At 37.5% G+C, this 20031-nt stretch overlaps 1 protein-coding gene and 2 long non-coding RNA genes across 3 annotated transcripts in view; 1 reads left to right on the forward strand and 2 right to left on the reverse strand.

Annotated features, from left to right (window-relative positions):
• The window catches only part of LOC134648019 (uncharacterized), a 188134-nt gene that overhangs the window by 141792 nt on the left and 26311 nt on the right, over positions 1-20031 (forward strand). The gene's annotated exons all lie outside the window — the stretch shown is intronic.
• LOC134648015 (uncharacterized) overlaps positions 1-20031 on the reverse strand; it is a 200760-nt gene that overhangs the window by 17804 nt on the left and 162925 nt on the right. The window lies entirely within an intron of this gene.
• On the reverse strand, positions 12368-13812 carry LOC134648180 (uncharacterized). Its single transcript, XM_063502661.1, has one exon. The coding sequence runs from the start codon at positions 13466-13468 to the stop codon at positions 12368-12370; it is 1101 nt and encodes a 366-aa protein (XP_063358731.1). The 5' UTR covers positions 13469-13812.

Raw genomic sequence — 20031 nt, forward strand, 5'->3', positions numbered from 1 at the left:
ATTACTAGGTATGTATATATCATCAATAATGATCACAGTATTTTACAGTAGAAAAAATCTCGCATTAAATATATTATAACTTAAAAACTGAAATTTAAAAGGCGCCCCTACATTTGAAAGCCACCACGTTTACGGCATTGCTAACCTCGTTAATCTTTTAACTAGAAAGCATATAGATCCATGAGATACATGCAAGTAGTACTTACAAGTGGTTCCAGCCCTATTCGAACTTTAAGATACGTCAAATATTAGATATCGAAACGATATATTGGTGATGTCTAATAGATATCTAGTTCAAAATCCGAATCGGGTTCTAGTCTTTTTCTAACAAAAGCTGTCAAAAAGTGACATCCACTTGTATATAACTTCTATGTATGTAACTTGTAGTTACAAGCTTTTGAGAAACGGGCCACTTGATGCCTTATCACAGTGACAATACTTATGGAAGCTGGAGATGTCATAGGTGTTATTGTCACTACAACAAGGTATAAATTGGCACAGAAATCAAATTCCTTAACGTGCAGTAGTTGTGTATTCCAGCTAAACCATGAAATATAAAACGAACCATTACAAAAAAGCGGACGTGTGTAATAGGTTACGAAAATAACCAGCCGTTTACAATGCTCGAGCCATTAATTTAAAATGTATACAGAATAACAGACTCTCAGTCACAAGGAAGATGTTTTGCGCTTGTGTTAACCAAGCAACACATAAGATTATTCAACAATGTTGATGGCTATGGCTGTCTATCGTGAAAAATGCGTTTTATGGGTATGTACGCTTGACATGTCGTTAATTTAAGAAAAATCTCGTATGATACGAGATTAAGTAAACTTACAGTCCTAGAAAATAAACAATCCAACAAAGTAGGGGAGCCGGGGGCTTAATGTAACAGGGGTAAGTAGTAACGCTCAATTTTGACGGCAAATTAAAAACATTATATTTTTTTTTTGCTGAATGACTTTCTTATAATTCGAGGAATAACGTAAACACCGCCATTGCCCCGCCAGACATCGAAGTGAGTGGATGTGCATAGGAGCTCTGTTTCGACCGGGTATTGAAAAAAAATACGGGGTAAGTTGTAACAACTCCCAGTTTTTCAAAAAGTCTCTGGTGTAAAAGATGCGTAAACATTTAAAATTATTTTGTAATCGGAATTAGTGCTTAGATTACAAACCCTCATACTCAGAATCATAAAATTATACATATTTTAGACAATACAGGCCTTTTTCCTAAAACTGTTACAACAAGCCCCAATTACGGGGTAAGTTGTAACAACTCCCAGTTATTCAAAAAGTGTCTGGTGTAAAAGATGCGTAAACATTTAAAATTAGGTATTTTGTAATCGGAATTAGTGGTCAGATAAATACTTTACAAACCCTCATACTCAAAATCATAAAATTATATATATTTTAGACAATACAGGCCTTTTTCCTAAAACTGTTACAACAAGCCCCCCGCTCCCCTACTTATACAAATATTCGCGACTAGTTTACACACCTTGTTCAAGAATACGAATACGTCTGAATAGTGATCTTTATCATCACCACACCTTATAAAACAAAGTCCCCCGCCGCGCCTGTCTGTTTGTGTGTTTGTAGGTTCGTGATAAACTCAAAAACTACTGAACGGATTTTCATGCGGTTTTCACCTATCGATAGAGTGATTATTAAGGAACGTTTGTGTATGGTTTGTTAACCCGTGAATTTCAATGGAACTTGTCTAGAAAATCTAAATTTTTTTTTATAAGTACCCTACAATAGAAGTGCGAAAAATAGAAAATTTTCAATTCAATTCAAATTGAAGGCGTTGAAAGACGACCGAAGGGAGTGCTTTAAATCGACACGAGTTGCGAATTACCCATTCGCACATGTATCGTATAACGTATTACAGTACCTACGTATGGCCCTTTAAATTTTTGACATATAGTTACGCAACGTGCTAATTATCGCACTAGTGCGGTAAAGTAGCACCATCATTAGGTACTATAGGTACAATTATGTATAATAAAACTAGAAATGCTCCGCTCCGTCTCATAAAGCCTTGGTTTTCAGCTTATGAATTGGCACATAAAAGAAAACTTATTTATTAACTCGTTTCCTTATAATCATGTGAAATTATAGCCAACAGTAAAGTTTAGAGAGAAATCACAAATGTGTCGATCACAATCTCAGTCTAGAGAACTTTAAATTAATAATTTCAGCTTCTCTGCACATTAATAAGTTGAAATTCGCTTCAACTGAAATATATTTTTGCACAATTTAATTTTGCTTTAACACTCTTAAGTTTATCCCCAGCTGCTAGAAATAAGATTATTTAATAATCTAAATGCCATTTTATTTTATTTGACTAAATAAGTAGCTACTTACAGTTGTGGCCTAAGAGAACGTACCTACCTAATTTGATTTCAGTTCCTCTAGCCTGCCTGCGACTTTGACTGTGTAAAACGATGATGATGATTGATAAAAACCGGTGATAAGGTTTATAACCGAATGACAATTAAGCCGAACGCGAGTGTAAGCGGTGGACTCGCGTCTCGTGGCGCGGGTCGCGGCTCGTCTCGTGGCTCGCGCGAGAGTATAATCCGCCTATCAGGCATTAATGGGGTCGCTAGAGTCGCTAGCTGTGAACATAATTTCGACGACCACTCGCGGAGTCCGACAGTTTCCAATTGATAAATAGCAAGCTTGCAATTACCGACGTGTCCGCTTAAAACGATATGTCTGCCTGTATTTTCTATACTAGCGACCAAATATATGCCGGATAGGTAATATTGCATTTAATAAATATTTTAGTAAATATCAGTTGTCGCAAAAGAGTATATGTAAACTTCGTTATTTCTAATCTCTTACAGTTTAGCTTTGATCTGTAAATGTTATTATTCGTAATGCTTAAATAAATACAAATTGCTTAGTTTTTGACCCGTTTTCTTAATTTTATTTTATATTCAACATAAATTAACTAAAAAGGTAGGCAGCTTCCTCGCACAAAGATTAAGTATTGCAATACAGCGAGGAAATGCTGCCAGCATTTACGGCACCATGCCGCAGGGGTATATTTAGTTATTAGTTATTTATTTTAAGATTAGTTTTACTTATTTTTAGATTTAGTTTTTAAGTTTTATAGGTTAATGTTTTTGTCTATTTACTGAAAATATTAGAAGAATGATTTTTACTTTAGTGAAAATTAAGTAGAAATAAAAGGTAGGTACCTACTTATATGAAAATACTACTTGTACCTACGTAGGTGTACTATATAAAACTTTCAGTCAACATTTAACTACTAAACCGCACTAAAGTTAAAATAGGAAACCACATCAGTGAGCAATGCAAAATCACGTTTGGCGTGCCCCAAGGAAGCGCACTTGGATCAACCTTATTCCTTAATATATAAACTTCTACTATGGCATTCCAGCCGGGCCCTTTGTTTTAACTTCATTTGAACTTTAAGCATTTTTATATTTTTATGAAAAATCCTTAAAGTTCAATGAAACAAAGGATCAAGTTTTCCTTTATATCCCAAAGGACATAACTGAATTTAAGTTAATAAGATTGCTTTTGCAAAATTTTCAATTATCATAGTAAATTATACATAGTAGTTTTAGAGATATTATGATTTTAATAATTTGGTTGCCACCAAAATTAGATTTACTGGCCACTATCCCTATTATAGTCTGTATCTTTAGGTATTTTAATAAAAGTAAACGAAATCTACCCTCAAATGGCTCCTTAAGCCAGTTGAGGGTAGATGAAAATATTACACGATCAAATAATGTAAACCTACCTAATAAAACCAGTGCAATTACAAAAAGGAAATTTTGTTTTATTGTACAGTATTTCTTTTTTACTGGTAATCAATGCACTTAGTCATTAATGCTGTGAATACAAAATATAAATATATGACAGCAAATACAAAATTACTTAGTTATGGCTCATAAGTATCAATTTTGGTGGCATTAAGCAATTTTGGTGGTTTTCAAATTACCACCAAAACCACCAAAATTGATGCACCAAAATTAGAACCATTGCATAAAAGTATATTTAAAAGTAAACCGTATCACTCACTTCAGTTTCAAGTTTATATTTTAAAAAAGAAACTATAAACATTCTTTAAATACAGTTCACACAAAAACAACTACTTTTCGGTCATTAGTTAGATACACCACCAAATTGCATTAAAAAGTATTTTAATACACCAAAATTAGATACTTACGCGTTTACTGGACAGATCTAGCGTCATACGACACGTGCATCATCGCTCAGTGCCGGAGGAGACCTGAATTAAAAGGTTATTCCACGTTTGTTAGCCTTGTTGCGTTTCGTTCGTGCAAACTAAATTGTCGGTAATTACTAAACTAAGTTTTATCTATCTATTGGCAAGGTGCGAAGTCGGTGGAGGGGGAAGTGGCGCTGATCGTCACAAACATAGGTAATCTTATGGAATGTCCGACATTAGTACTAGCGGCAGCCGGTTGAACTAATTTTACTCCATAAGATTTAACGTAGAAAGTCCGACAAAATGAGGGCAGCACACGTCGTGCACCTAGCGAATAAGCGAAACCGCGTTCTCCTTGGGAACAAGGGTGTGACCAACATTCACAAGAAAAATTTTGACTAGTGAAAATATTTTCAAGGATTTTTATGATGATTAGTGTCTTGAAACAATGTTTCTTTATGATTTTATTACGACATATTTTATACAAAGTTATAAGTAGGCACTTAGCATTAAATAACTACATATTTACATACAGGTAACTATTTTGCGATAAAAAGCTGATACTCCACGTGCGGGTTCAAAAATAAGGCCCGAGTTCATCTTGTCTTAACGATATATTTTTCCTTATTGGGAAGAATCCGGAAAAGGGTCCTAATAAGGACTCACTCTACATTGTGCCGAAGCCAAGCCTATCCGAAACAAAATACAAATTTATAAAATAAAGGGTAAGTACTTATATTAATGCCATCATTTAACCTACACGTTTTTGACGGATATCTGCATGGTTTCGTACCCAAAGGGTAAAAACGGGACCCTATTACTAAGACTCCGCTGTCCGTCCGTCCGTCTGTCACCTGGCTGAATCTCACGAACCGTGATAGCTAGACAGTTAAAATTTTCACAGATGATGTATTTCTGTTGCCGCTATAACAACAAATACTATAAATAGAATAAAATAAAGATTTAAGTGGGGCTCCCATTAGGGCTTCCAATACCGGGATCCCGTCTTTTTAAACGCCTTTTTCAATACCGGTATTTTTAAAGGCAATACCGGGATCCCGGTATTTTAAAAAACGAGGGAAATGCGCAGTATAAACCCTTTAAATCCATTATATTCGGCTGTATCAAAAAGCTTACTAAACGTCAGACGCATCTAGAGTTAGACTAAGAAAAGTCTGCATTGATTTTTATAGCACGCGCAGTGCAAGTGTTATTTTAAACGTCAAACCTCTATGAAATTATGACGTACAAATAACACTTGCACTGCGTACTGCGTATGCTATCAAAATCGATGCAGACTTTACTTGGTCTAACTCTAACTGGTCTCTAGCCCTCATTTTATTATTGAAACAAGATCGTTGCCTATGCGTCGGATAAATATTTGGTAGTTGGTGGTGGATGAATCCTGAAGTTATGTGAGTGATGAATATGATGATAGTGACATTAACATTATTAGTTCTCATAATTTTATCAAATAATAAAACGAAAGAGCAAGGATAACTGTAACCATTTTAGACGGAAATTTGAAAAAATGTTGTTTGTTTGGTTAATTTGGACTATAAATTAATGTGACTGGCGAGGTGAAGTCAACGGGTTAGTGTACCTTTGAAGGTACCTGAAGAGCGAGCGGCTCCCAAAGATAAGCTCCCTGGTGCCAGTGTGGATGAGGAGGAGTTCACTCTGGTGTCAAGAAAGAAGAAAGCGCGCTCAGCGCCTCGTAAGACTCGGTGCGGTACCGCCGAACTAGTTCATTCTGGCTTGCGGGTTGCTACACCGAGTAAGGCGCTGTATGTGTCGCGCCTGCATTACACCGCCACGGCTGCTGAAGTGGTGGAGTATTTACACCAGAAGACCGGCTATACGCTGAGGGTGTTTCAGCTTCGATCGCGCCACTACGTGCACTTCAACTCGTTTGTGGTGCGCGTGCCGCGACCGCTGCAGGGGACCATCGAGTGCGCCGACTTCTGGCCGAAGGGTATCGTGTTTCGGAGGTTCCGGGGCAAACTGTCGAATCCGACACAAGACCAGACGATTCAACGGAGCCACGCCGTTTTGTTGCCTAAATAGTGTTTAGTTTTTTTAAGTTTATATAAAATGCATATATATGTTAGTCTGTAAGGTATTTGTAATATGGGCCTTGTTGCCTGATTTAAAATGTTAAATAAATAAATAATAAATAAATTGGATAAAATTATTGCCAACCTGGAGTGTGAAATTGCAGATGGCGACATTGATTGTTTATTGTTGTAATAGCTTTTAGGACATCATATATCTGGTATTCCAGTGAGCTTTTCTAATTCCCCTTTTTAATAAAACTATAATATATTTTTAAGCGATTCATATCCAATACCGGGATCCGGGGATCCCGGTATTTATGTAGACAGTTTCGGTATTAATACCGGTATTGTGAGAAGTCCGGTATTTGGAAGCCCTAGCTCCCATACAACAAACGTGATTTTTGACCGAAGTTAAGCAACGTCGGGCGGGGTCAGTACTTGGATGGGTGACCGTTTTTTTGCTTGTTTTGCTCTATTTTTTGTTGATGGTGCGGAACCCTCCGTGCGCGAGTCCGACTCCCACTTGGCCGGTTTTTTTTAATGACGTGACCCGGGAAAATGTTTCTCATATCAACAGAACTGATAACTATTAGTTATAGAATTTGTTGAACAATCATACTATGCGAAAACACGTTGGCTATTGGGATGCTTGATTGAAAATTAGCTTACAGTGTACACTGAGTGTTTACGTTCAATTTAAAATTCTGTTGACAGTCCAATTATTGATTAAGCATAGGTAATGAGGCGTAAATGCGGATCATTGAGGTAAAGGTGTCGAAATTTAATTATCTTTGATTTTGCATATTTATTAGAGTTTGAATATTGACCCTTGACTGGTGAGCAGGTAGCGACATGCGTAATATAGAGATAACAGGCATATTTCGTTGTACATAGTTTCAAAATAAGGACTAATAGGTAACTTACCAACTTTGACCCTTGTTTCATTTGACCCCGGGCTATCCTATAACGCAAACCCTAACCCTATTAGTAAAATGCTACTATTGAAAACGAAGTAAAGGTGTAATGTTGTGTCATGATCTCATGATACAAATACAAAAGAAAAATACTTAGATATTCTATCTTTACTTGAAGTAACAGAAATAGGTGTGTAGGTATATGGGTTGCTTTTATCGTCGTCAGTTTGTAATTTTATTTTAAATTAAAAGATTTACCGAAACGAAGTTACAGTTAAACAGGGTCAGTTCTTTATGTGTGCGATAAACTAAATGGTCTGGGGACCGAAAGCAGCTTCGAAGGCATTTAGCTCGATCGTAACGCTTACGAGCGTCATTAGGGTTCCGTAGCCAAATGGCAAAAAACGGGACCCTTATAGATTCGTCATGTCTGTCTGTCTGTCTGTCTGTCTGTCCGTCCGTATGTCACAGCCACTTTTCTCCGAAACTATAAGAACTATACTGTTGAAACTTGGTAAGTAGATGTATTCTGTGAACCGCATGAAGATATTCACAAAAAATAGAAAAAAAAAAAATTTTTGGGGTTCCCCATACTTAGAACTAAAACTAAAAAAAATTTTTTTAGCAAACCCATACGTTACGTTGAGGTTTCTAATATATTTTTTTTCTAAACTGAATAGTTTGCGCGAGAGACACTTCCAAAGTGGTAAAATGTGTGTCCCCCCCCCCCCCCCGTAACTTCTAAAATAAGAGAATGATAAAACTAAAAAAAATATATGATGAACATTACTATGCAAACTTCCACCGAAAATTGGTTTGAACGAGATGTAGTAAGTAGTTTTTTTTAATACGTCATAAATCGCCTAAATACGGAACCCTTCATGGGCGAGTCCGACTTGCACTTGACCGCTTTTTTTTTAGCAACCTTCTGCTGTATAGTAGGTAGCGGCGGCGGTGGAAATTTCAAATATCACATTTGAAATTTCCACCATCGATATACTTACTGTGAAAATATTAAACGAGTAATAAATCTTTATAATTTTTTTGCATTGATCTTTCTGCGTAACTTGTTGCCACGGCCGGCATGTTTTGGTTTTATTTTTATCGTAAGAAAAAATGTAAGAAGCCAAAATATGGCAAATGTCGTCAGTTTTTTTACCGAAACACAGCAAGAGAAAGATTCCAAAAAAATTTAATCTTGAGCGTTGCGAGGGTTTCAAAGCACGAGGGTTAAAAAAAATTCACCACACCAACCCAAAGAAAATGTTAACTGTAAGATTAATTAAATTAATTTGAATGATAAATCGTCCTGAAAAAAGATTTCATAAATGTTTTCGATATTTCGATGTTTGGCTTTCCCCTTTTATGATAGATAGATAGATAGATAAATCATTTATTTGACAGCTGCAATGACACACAATATAAATTTACACACAATCATCATAACAGAAGAAAAGGAAAAAAAATAATAATTATTACACTAACAAAGAAAATAACATAGAAATGAGTAGGTACAAAAGTAAAATTTAATAAAAGTAGGTAGGTAGGTACAAACTGTGTGCGTTGCAGCAGGACAAAAGGGTCACGGCTCAGTGATACGCTTCGCTCTTTCGAGCAAAGCACTGATTTTCTGCCGGGACCCAGGTCACAACAAAGAATATATTTACGAAGAAGTATTTACGTACGTCGAAAACAATCGTACAGTGTAAGTGTGAGTATTTGTGCATGTCGTGTGATAATTTTTGATAAAATACTTAGATAATAGGTAAAAAAATGGTAAAAATTGACCCGTGTGTACTGTGTGTAAGCCTCCTAGTTGTGTGACACCAGCCCCACCATGTTATATCCTAAAATCTGCAACCAAATAGCCGAATGGAATCCCAGCGGTTTGTTTTTCAAGAAGAATTTTTTTAAAGTGATTTTTAAATGTTTTTTTGGATTTAAGCTGTCTTAAAGGCGGAGGGATATCATTCCAGCATTTGGTCGCGAGATAACGGAAACAACCGGTAAAGGCAATCGTCCTATGAGGGTGTACTTCTAAAATGCAACGTCGAGTAGATCTTGTGGCGTGTCGATTGTGAAAAGAAGAAATATTTATTTTAGAATAAAGATATTCGGGTGACTTGCAATTTATAACGCCAAAGAGAAGACAAGCAAGATGTAAATGTCTACGTGATGCCATATTCAGAGTCGAAGATTTGTTCAAAAACGGTGTGATATGGCTCCTTGGAGGAACTTTGTAGCAATATCGATAACACGCGTTTTGAACTCGTTGTATTAATCGACGAGTTTTTTGTTGCAGACGAGGCCCGTACACCAGATCGCCGTAGTTTAACTTAGACAATATGAGCGATTCGCATAATGTCAAGCGAACTTTTTCATCTAGAAGGTTTCTTACTTGATACAATACTTTCAATCTATAGAAACATGATTTGGCTAGCTCTGCTATGTGTTTTTCAAACCTTAACTGGTTGTCTATTATTATACCCAGGTTTCTGGCCTCCTCTACTCGCTCTATTAATGAGCCTCTAATATTTAGTTGAGGGCTACCATCTAAGATTCGAGAAATTTGAGTTTTACTACCCAAAATCATAAACTTTGACTTAATAGGGTTTAGCAACAGACTGTTTTGTTCAGCCCAAGCGGAGATACTTTCGAGGTCTTCATTAATTTTATTAACTGAATCAGTAAAGTCACAAGGACGGGCCGAGTAGTACATCTGAACATCATCCGCATACAAGTGATATTGACAATGCTTAATAATGTTAACGATGTCAGCGCTATATATAATAAAAAGTAAGGGTCCAAGAATGGAGCCTTGTGGGACTCCGCGATTTAGGGGTCTAGAGTCAGACACCAACAAAGTGCCATCGTTTTTAGCAATTTTAACTGACTGCATACGCCCACCAAGGTAACTTCTAAACCACGAGAGTGACCCTAAGTCTACACCGTAATAAATTAACTTAGATAGAAGCAAGTCAATATTTATGCAGTCGAACGCACGAGAAAAATCCAACAACACTAAGCAAGTACCCTTACCTGAGTCTAGGCCATAAATAATATTGTCAAGAACGTCAATAAGGGCAGTTACAGTCCCCATACCCCTACGAAATCCTGACTGTAATTGAGGTAGTATATTATTGTTTTCTACATACTTATATAACTGCTCATAAACAGCTTTTTCTAATATTTTCGAAAGAAAAGGTAAAATACTTATAGGCCGAAGATCTTTGAGCTCAGTAGGGTTATCCACCTTTGGCAGAGGTGTAACTATGGCAGATTTCCACAATGATGGCACTTCACCGGTCAAAATAGAGCGATTAATTATGGCTGTTAATACTGACAAAGTACGAGGAAGAGTAAGAAGCACCATATCTCTACTGATTCCGTCCACGCCAAGTGCATTGGTGGTAACAGACAGTATATATTTTCCCACTTGATCCTCTTCGACAGGTTTTAAGCTAAAAACAGAATTACTAAAGCGATTTTGTTCAAATTTCAACATGGTGGACAAAGAAACCCCATCACTACCAGGCACATCCAAAAAACTATCATTAATTACATTTGGATTATTGAAGTGATCAGGAAGCCGGTCACGAGTATTATCTGTCAAAACATTATTTTTAATATTTTTCCAGAGTGTTTTTTGATCTTTGTATTTTGAATTGATGTGGTGATTGTAGTAACTTTTTTTTTCATTAAATATACTTTGTTTTACCAATTTCTTTAATTCATTATAATATCGTTTATGACTTTCCGTTTTAGACTTCCTGTATGCTGAAAAAGCCTCGTTACGCTTTCTTATCATAATTTTAATAGTGTCTGTGATCCAGGGCAACGAATGGCTATGCCTAACTGTGACAGATTTAAATGGTGCATGTGAGTCATATAACGACAACAAAAGGACATTAAAAGCCTCAACCATACATTCAACAGATTCAAATGCCAACACTGACTCCCAATTAATAGCATGCAGATCCCTATTAAATTCTGCCATGTTAATATCCTTAATGGGCCTATAGGTAAACGTCTTAGGCATTATTTTGGGTCGTTTTGTTGGCAAAGTAATTGTTACCATGGCATGACCAAGAGAACCTGTTATATTAGAAACGCATACATCGGTAACAGGTGCGTCGGTACACACAACATCAAGGAGTGTTTCATTGCCTATAGAAAAGTGAGTTGGTACCTTCACCACTTGTTGTAAGCTAAAGTAGTTAAGAAAACAAGTTAATTTTATGGCATTACTGCTTGTAGTTTCAAGCATATTGATATTAAAGTCTCCAAGCAAAACAACATAATCGTGTTTAGAAAAAAATGTTATGGATTCTGTCAGGGCATCTAAAAACGTATCTACATTAATCCAGTTAGGACGATACGCCGTACCTATTATATAACTCCGACGGTTAATTGAGACCGATAACCACAATTGTTCAATATTAGCAACAGGGTGGGTAGATCGGCGCGCGCGCACGCTAGTTCTAATGTAGAAACCTACCCCGCCACCGCGGCCTCCGCGCATTCCAGTCGGTCGCGGGGCGTTAATGAATTTATATCCGGGGACGAGCGGTGCGCGTTTTTCCTGGCCCTGTCTGATCCATGATTCATTGATCGCGACAATATCAGCGTCAAATCTATCCATCGCAATCAAAAAATCATCATGTCCAGTTGCCAGTGAACCCGCGTTAAAAAGACCTAATTTGAGGTATTTCGTTTTAGTCGACACTATCACTCGTATTATCTAATATTGTTTTGTAAGTTAATTCATGTGGTAAATGACAACGCGGCCGTATAACCTCAAACACTGATGCAACTTTACTCGTATTACTGAGGAAAGTGTTTAAAAGAGTGATGATATATGTGTGTTCAGAAGAAAGAGTGTTATAAAGTGAATTATATGTGTTGACATAATAAAAACAAGAGTGTATAGTGTACGGTTTCTGATGTCCCACGATCGTAGCTGCTACAACGCACTCCAGTGACAAATTCCATAATAGTCTGTTCTTACAATCAAAACAATAACAGTTATAAATAGAAAAAAATATATAGAAAACCGACAAAAGTAAAAAGTAGCAAACGAAATAGCGACGTAGATTGTGTACTTTAAAAGCATTATTTAATGTGAAACAAGGTTTTTTATCGTCTAAAAGGATTAGCACCAAGATAAGTTCATATATACCATCAAATATCAAGTGTACCAAAAACACGGCTCAAATCCAGTTCCGTTCGAATTCGGTGTCGCGGTGATTCCGTTCCAGGACGTAACACGTAAATCCTACCATCGCGGGTCCATACATATCGCCAGCCGTAGTGTTCCTTGAGCTGCCGCGCCTTCTGGAACAGCCGTCGATTGACGAAGGTGAGCCGCTCGTTGACGTAGAAGCGGCAGTCGGGGCCCGGCAGGCCGGTGCCCTCCGTGGTCGCCCCGCGGCGGACCCTCGCCGCCTGCAGCAGCCGGTCGCGCACGGCGCGGCGCGCCAGCCGCACCACCAGCAGCCGCGGGCGGGCCGGCTGGCCCTGGGTGCCCTCGTCTAGTCGCGGCGCCCGCCCTACGCGAGTCGCATCAACGATGTCGTGCTCCGACAGCGTAACACCGAGCTTCTGACCCAAGGTAGCTACTATATGCAATGTATTTTCCCCACTCTGCTCCGGTACGTTCGATAACTCGACATCGTTGAGTAACATATCCTGGTCACGGTCGTTTAACTCTAATCTTAACTGGGCTACGGTGTCCGCCAGTGAAGCCTCAGTGTTCTTGCCTACACTAACACTTGCGGTATTATTCTCCAGAGCTTCAACGCGGGTACATAGACTGTCGATGCGCCCATCACATGCGTCAATTTTTGTTGTCAGGGTGGCTACCGTTACGCGAAGCGCCCGCATTTCCTCCCGAAACAAACGAAGTTCGACTACTAACTGTTGAATGTCGGAGGCCCCTGTCGTGTCGAGCCTAGTGGTGTAGTTCAAGTGCTGGTTGTCCGTGAAAGACACTTCCATGACCGAGTTGTCGGGCTCGCTGGACAATGCGGACGGGCGCGCGCCGGCTCCCCTGTGCATGTTTACATTGTCACTGCCGCGCACCGGCGTATTTGTATTATCCGACTTAGGTTCGGCACTTTTGCACTCAACACACTTCCATGAATACCTTTGCACGGGTCCCATAAAATTAAGGAATTCCTCAGTGTAGTTAGTGCAGTGGAGACAGTACGATTTTTGGCAGTTATGGCAGTTTAAAAATCTGCCATCGGTTACCTTGTTGAAACACCCAGCACAGTCTGCCATTGTAAATTGTGTTTAATGGGTAGGTGATAAGGTGCTATTTGTAGTGGCAGTCACTGACACACAGCTGATGCGCGTGCGCAGACTCTCACAGCTGATTCGTTGACAGCCGGACAGCTGACCCGCGCAATGGATGACCGGTTAGGCGACTACACTTCGATTTTACACTGTGATTTCTAACTACACGGTAACTTTAACGCACTGAAAACTATTATTTTCGTTTCTGACGGATAGTAATTATATAATTTTACACAATTTGCGTTTATAAACCAACTTATTACCAGATTTTTAGGCCAATATTACGGAGCGACCGATAAGTACGTGTGACAGTTCTGACGTCCGTCACGTGACCCATCCATCCACCCATTTTATGTTATGATGTTAATATAATGTTGTTGTAGGAATACGATAAGTTATTTTTTTAAGGAACCAACAATCATATTATAAGACAGAATGATATGGGTCTTGCTCAAAAGTAGAAATTCCATATGCCCTCCAATATTGCTGACGTAGGTACCTAATGCCAGTGTGGTATGCTAACATCGTAAATTAGTTTCTTTAATGACCGGCCGAATGTAGCAAATTTGTTTTCACACCACCTATTCGGAAAAGAGCTTTTTCTTCCCTGCTAGGAGGCATCAAAGTGGCACTTTTCCTCCCTGCTAGGAGGGATCAAAGTAATACTTTTCTGTTCTAACACACTATTTTTAAATTTTGCACATTATTTTTTTAACTGAAATAATCTTTTTAAGCATCAGATTGTGTCAACACTAAGATTTTTTTATTTTCCTCATAGTTGATGTGAAACGCAGTGTTGATGTCACACGGTATCAAAATACTTGGGCGTTAACACTTGAATCCCTCATTACGCTCAGGATTCAATGTATGCCCATATATCATTTTGATCCCTTGTAACACAAACTACTATTGTAGCCACCGAATTTCTACTGCTTAAAACATACTCAACAACAAGCACTAGTTTGCTATTGCGCTCGTGGTTCTCCACACTTTTTCAGCAAAAAAGTAGGTACGAACTCGATATTTAATAATAAAACGAGCAATAAAGACATGATTGGCAACCGATATTTATTTCAAGTCAAGATTCGATTCGAACTGTAATTATGTAGGAGGTATAATATCAATGTCTACCTATAGGTACTTTTTATTGTAGATTGAATAAATAAATTTTATTGTAGACACCTTCGACCAAAGTTCGACCGGTCTAGCGGTCTGGTATGGGTCGCGAGAACGCAACTCATGCTAGACCGCCTGGTATCGTAGCAAAGGTTATGGAAGTGCGTGTTGAAATATGATTGAGCCCTAAAATGGACTTCTATTTATACGATTGAGCCGTTGTCGAGTCGTATCGGCTTTTAAAGGTGGCTGACATGGAACCTTATTTAAGAGCAAATGGGTGCTGACTGCTGTTAGGCTTTTTTGGCCGACCCGTCGAAATGATGGAAGCGTTTTATTATAGATTAGATTGGCCTATTACACTCCTAATATTAAATGTAACCTTCTTGTATTTATTTTATGTATTAGGAGTGGGCTAGGTCTTATTTATAAAAGCGTTACTGGCCTGAATTAGCTATGAATCGTTTGTCTTTGTAAGAAAGGTATAAAACATAATTTAACTAAATCAGCCAGCCTATTATGGATAGCTTTATCCATCTTTATCCACGTGATAAAATAACTGTCACTGTTTAACACCGTGGGAAAGAAAGTGACGGACACCGTTTTATCACGCTGTCACGTAGACAAGAACGACCATCATATCCGTACATGCCCGTAAATTTTTATGAATAAGGGGGTAGTCCCCAAACTGTCAAAATGCATTTAACTTGCTTTGTCATTTCACCAGACTTGTTCAGTGATTTGATAAAATCCCTGGATACCGATTTGATCAAATCTCTAAACTGGTTCATTGTAATGTCGATAATAATATATGTAACATTTCTCCACATAACGAATTTAAGATTTATTTTTACAATGCCCAAGAAAACAATTATAACGAGAGAGAAAATAAATGGCCTAATTAAAAATGTTAAGCGTCGATATATAAAACTGAAAATATTTCTGATGTTCCGACAAATTAAATAAATTTTCTGTAAAATTCGTCAAATTTATTTAACTTTAATTAGCGCCTAACAAAGGAATATCGCTTTAGGTACTAAAGAATTGTTACATTAAAAACCTAATTGGTCCTACAGTTCCAAGGCACAGCCCTCACCATGTCAGGGAGTATTGGTATCCTCGGTGTAGCCACCTGGAAGGGAAGGCTGCGCTGGAATCCAAAAAAATGTGCGTGCTCCATAAAGCGAGGCGATACTTTACTCCGGGGCAAAGGCTGCTTCTATATATATCGCAAGTCAGGATATGGAGTACTGACCCTTCGACACAGTCCAAAGGCGCGCTGTACGAATCGTCAAAAATCCCAAACTCACTTCCACTAATCCGGTCAAGTGTCAAACTGTACTGGTAACCATGGTAACTCCAGGTTTATCCGGTTAACCCTGGGTTGGTGGAATGGTGCAAGTGGCGCTAAGGAGAGACTTTGCCTCCTTGTGTATGTTCTATTGCTTGTACAGTCACCACACGGGATTGTCACGCCATTTAGGGTCCTAGCTAAATTGGATGTTCCATACTTACGCTATGGAATGTCCAATTTAGCTAGAACCCTAAATGGCGTACCTAACAATCACGGAGCGTGACTGTACTGTACGGGCTGTCCTCGGAAGAATTGTTTACTAAGGTGACTGCTTGCCATCAGGCGGGCCGAATGCTTTTTTGCCACCGACGTAGTAGGAAAAAAACCTACTATTCATAGTTATAAGCATTGATCCTTGTAATTACGTTGTATTAGATAGGCCGTGTGATTAAAATTATAATTGAATTGAATTGAATTAAATTTCGTGGCTATTATGTTGTTGTATGTATTTTTTGTCACGAATAAACGCTCTCTATTCTTTCTCTATTCTATTCTAAAAGGTAATTTATGTCTTCGACAGCAAATTTAAATTAAACGCTGCCTGAAATATGCAAGCGCTAAGCGAATTAAATCAATATTTGTGCGCTTTGCAGCAATAAAAACAATTAATATGCTACTAACGTTCGTTTCGTTTAATTTGCCGAGCCAGCGTAATGTGCGAGAACATTCTGAAAAACCGGCCAAGTGCGAGTCGGACTCGCGCACGGAGGGTTTCGCACCATCAACAAAAAATAGAGCAAAACAAGCAAAAAAACGGTCACCCATCCAAGTACCCCGGCCGACGTTGCTTAACACGTTTGTTGTATGGGAGCCCCACTTAAATCTTTATTTTATTCTGTTTTTAGTATTTGTTGTGTAGTGTATCATCTGTGAAAATTTCAATTGTCTAGCTATCACAGTTCGTGAGATACAGCCTGGTGACAGACGGACGGACGGACGGACAGCGGAGTCTTAGTAATAGGGTCCCGTTTTTATCCTTTGGGTACGGAACCCTAAAAAGCGAACGACCTCTCTACGCTGGCTGGCTGAAAATACTTATAAGCTGGCATGAAAACGAAGTTAAATCTTATTGATGGAAAGTTGATTTAATACATGAACGTATTTCAAAAAGAGACAGTAAGTACGTGAATACTGAATTGCTAGATGATACAGTGATGCAGAATTTTAAAAATTCAAATTTAAAAGTCTTTATAGTCACCAATAAGTCCAATGCACTTAAAAAAACGGGTGTTTATTGCTCTCAATATTCCATTCTTCAAACATATTTTGCTAAATTTCTCAAACGATTGGGATTGCTTTTTCGTAAATTAAACTTTAAAATTATATTTTGCAAACCTGTCATTTTATAACAAGTAATAACTCTAACAAAACGTCAACAGACGATTATTTGACTAAATGAAGTAATTTGCACATCTTTTCTCGCTGTATAAACAAGTACCGTAAAACCATCCAAAACTGTCAAAGCTTGAAAAAATATCATACCCCTTTTCAACATAACTTTGCCCCGTCACAGTTCAGTAAAAGCAAAATAACTTCAAAGTCGGTTGCCTCGGCCCAGGCCCGGGCCGTTCTGGCGTGAGTCATCCTTCAATTGGCCATTACATCATAGCCTACCACTTCACTCACAAGGTACAACAATTTTAATGTCTCTGGAATACATTAGGTTTAGGTTTAGGTTAGGAATACATTGAGTTGATAATCCTTCGAACCATGCGATTTGCTAATTCGCCAACTGTCTTAGATTATAATTTATAATTGGCAACTTAGCCCTTCAGGGCGTTAATGAAGGTTTTACCGTAGCGGACCTACTTCATATTTTATACGGGAGCATAATTATGATCCCTTTATATCAGTTAACATGAACCTAACGAGACTATTATACTGTACTGGCGGGGATAAGCGTCTTTGTACAGTTTGGGTTGGCAATAATTAAGTTCTTCGTATTTCACTAATTGATGAAAATAACCTCATCTCGTAAATTAAAACACAGTAGAGGAAATACATTTTAGAAAACTTCTCAGTGCCGGTTTTTTCTGAGTTCCTCAAATGAAATCAATTTAAGTATGTACAAGCGATTGTTTAAGCATAGACCCCTTTTTCCTGATTGAATATATTTGATTACAATATTAGTAGTAGTGTTCATATTTTATTTTCTACCTTTTTCTAAAACTCATGTCTATTTATACATACAAGTAGAGAAGATAGTTTACTTTTTGGAGTTTAATATATTTTGTTAGGTTTTAAGCTTCATGTGGGTACAATGCATCCCTCTTTCTACTGGCGGCAGTACTGTGCACATAGACTAGGAATCCTCTAGACGGAGTTTAGAGCAATTATTTCATGAAACCGATGCTGCCAAAAATACGGGGGTGCAGGGGACGAGGTGAGCGAATCCCGAATTCTGACACTTTGACTCGAAGATGGAGTAAAACTACCGTATATGTATAGGTAGTGGCAGAGGGGGTAGCGTTACTATGCTCAGTCTAGAGGATGTCTTGTCTGTGGCTGTGCAGGTGTGCAGTACAATAAATACCTAATTAATAAAAACAATAACTCTTATACATATATGTAGTAGGTTCTTCACTCCGACCGTCCAGCACGAGCTTGAAGTCGGGCAAGATGCATGGAGTCGCGTGCGAGAACGTAACTCATGCTAGGAGGTCAGGTGCAAAGTATTACGGAATATATTTTTGCTACAAGATGAACCTCTAGGATAAATGCTTATAGATTAATCCATAGACTAGTCAACAGAAATTGCTGTGTAGACAGAAAATTCAATTTCAATTGAACTTTGTGAAGATATTGATCGATTTAGCTTAACTACAATAGTTGTAAATCTCGAACGTACCATTACATCTATATCTCATCAAAAACTAATTTTCAAATGACAAGAGAATGAATTTCAACTTGTTTGAAACTATTTTAGTTTAAAGTACCTATGTGTCTTAAATTTAGTAACTTTTTAATACTTATTGCGAACATGTAATGAAAATTAAATTATATTTACCTACCAAATGTTTAGACAATAATTCAAATTAAACGCGAGTGTTTGAATAAAATGTGATTAATTACAATAATTACTCGTATTCAATCCATAGCGTTTGTGGGCCTAAACAAGGAAAAATATTTAAAACATTGATACCTAAATATTAGGGATTGCAGAACCGGTACTGTTTAAAAGAACCGGGATTTTTGGTACCGGGCAAAAATGGAACCGGGATTTCCCGGTATTTTCGGTACTTTCGGGACTGCCCTCAAAAATCAGTTTCCACATCAATTTCAGTAAAAAAAACGACCACGAATCTTTCTTAAAACAATAAAAAAGTAGCACAGTGAAGGTACACACTTCTTTTGTACCATAATATGTGTCTTTAAGTCACACAATCATTAATATAATTTGTTTTTTTTTTCCTAAACTATATGATATTTTTACTATCTTTGTTGATTGGCAAAAACGGAATGGTGACTCAGACATATCATCATTTTTTTTAAATATGTAAGACGTTTTGTGAAAAAGGATAAAAAAAATGATAATTTTCGCATGCGTTCAAAATGGGCTGTGTAACTTCGAACATATAATAAGTTAATAACAGAACTATCAATACGACAAATCAAGAAATTATTCAGCCAGAATTATTAATTCATTTAAAATATCATTATCATATGTGAGTTTCTTATACCGTGTTTGAATTTGAATTAAAAGTAGTATTTTATTAATTACAAAATTGTCTCTATTTTTGCTTCTAGTTAGTATACAAATATGAAATAACTAATTGTTCGTATAAAATTATTTATCGTACAAACATTTATGCCCTTAAAGTATCAAATTACGCAATTTTATATTGTCGGCATTGTCAAACCCATTGACTTTTTTTTTAATTTATTTTAATGTAGTGGTCAGCCGTAAAAGTATTACCATCAGCCTTAGATTGATAAAATATATTTATTTTCTTTATAAAACATGATATTTCATGCTAAGTAACAGAAAGGAGTCAAATATTGTACCGAAAATTTTAGTCCCGAAAATCCCGGGAGTACCGGGATTTTAATTTTGAAATCCCGGTTCTTTGCTTGGCTC

Source organism: Cydia amplana, chromosome 5, assembly GCF_948474715.1.
Source record: "Cydia amplana chromosome 5, ilCydAmpl1.1, whole genome shotgun sequence".
In the NCBI taxonomy this organism is placed as follows: Eukaryota; Metazoa; Arthropoda; class Insecta; order Lepidoptera; family Tortricidae; genus Cydia; species Cydia amplana.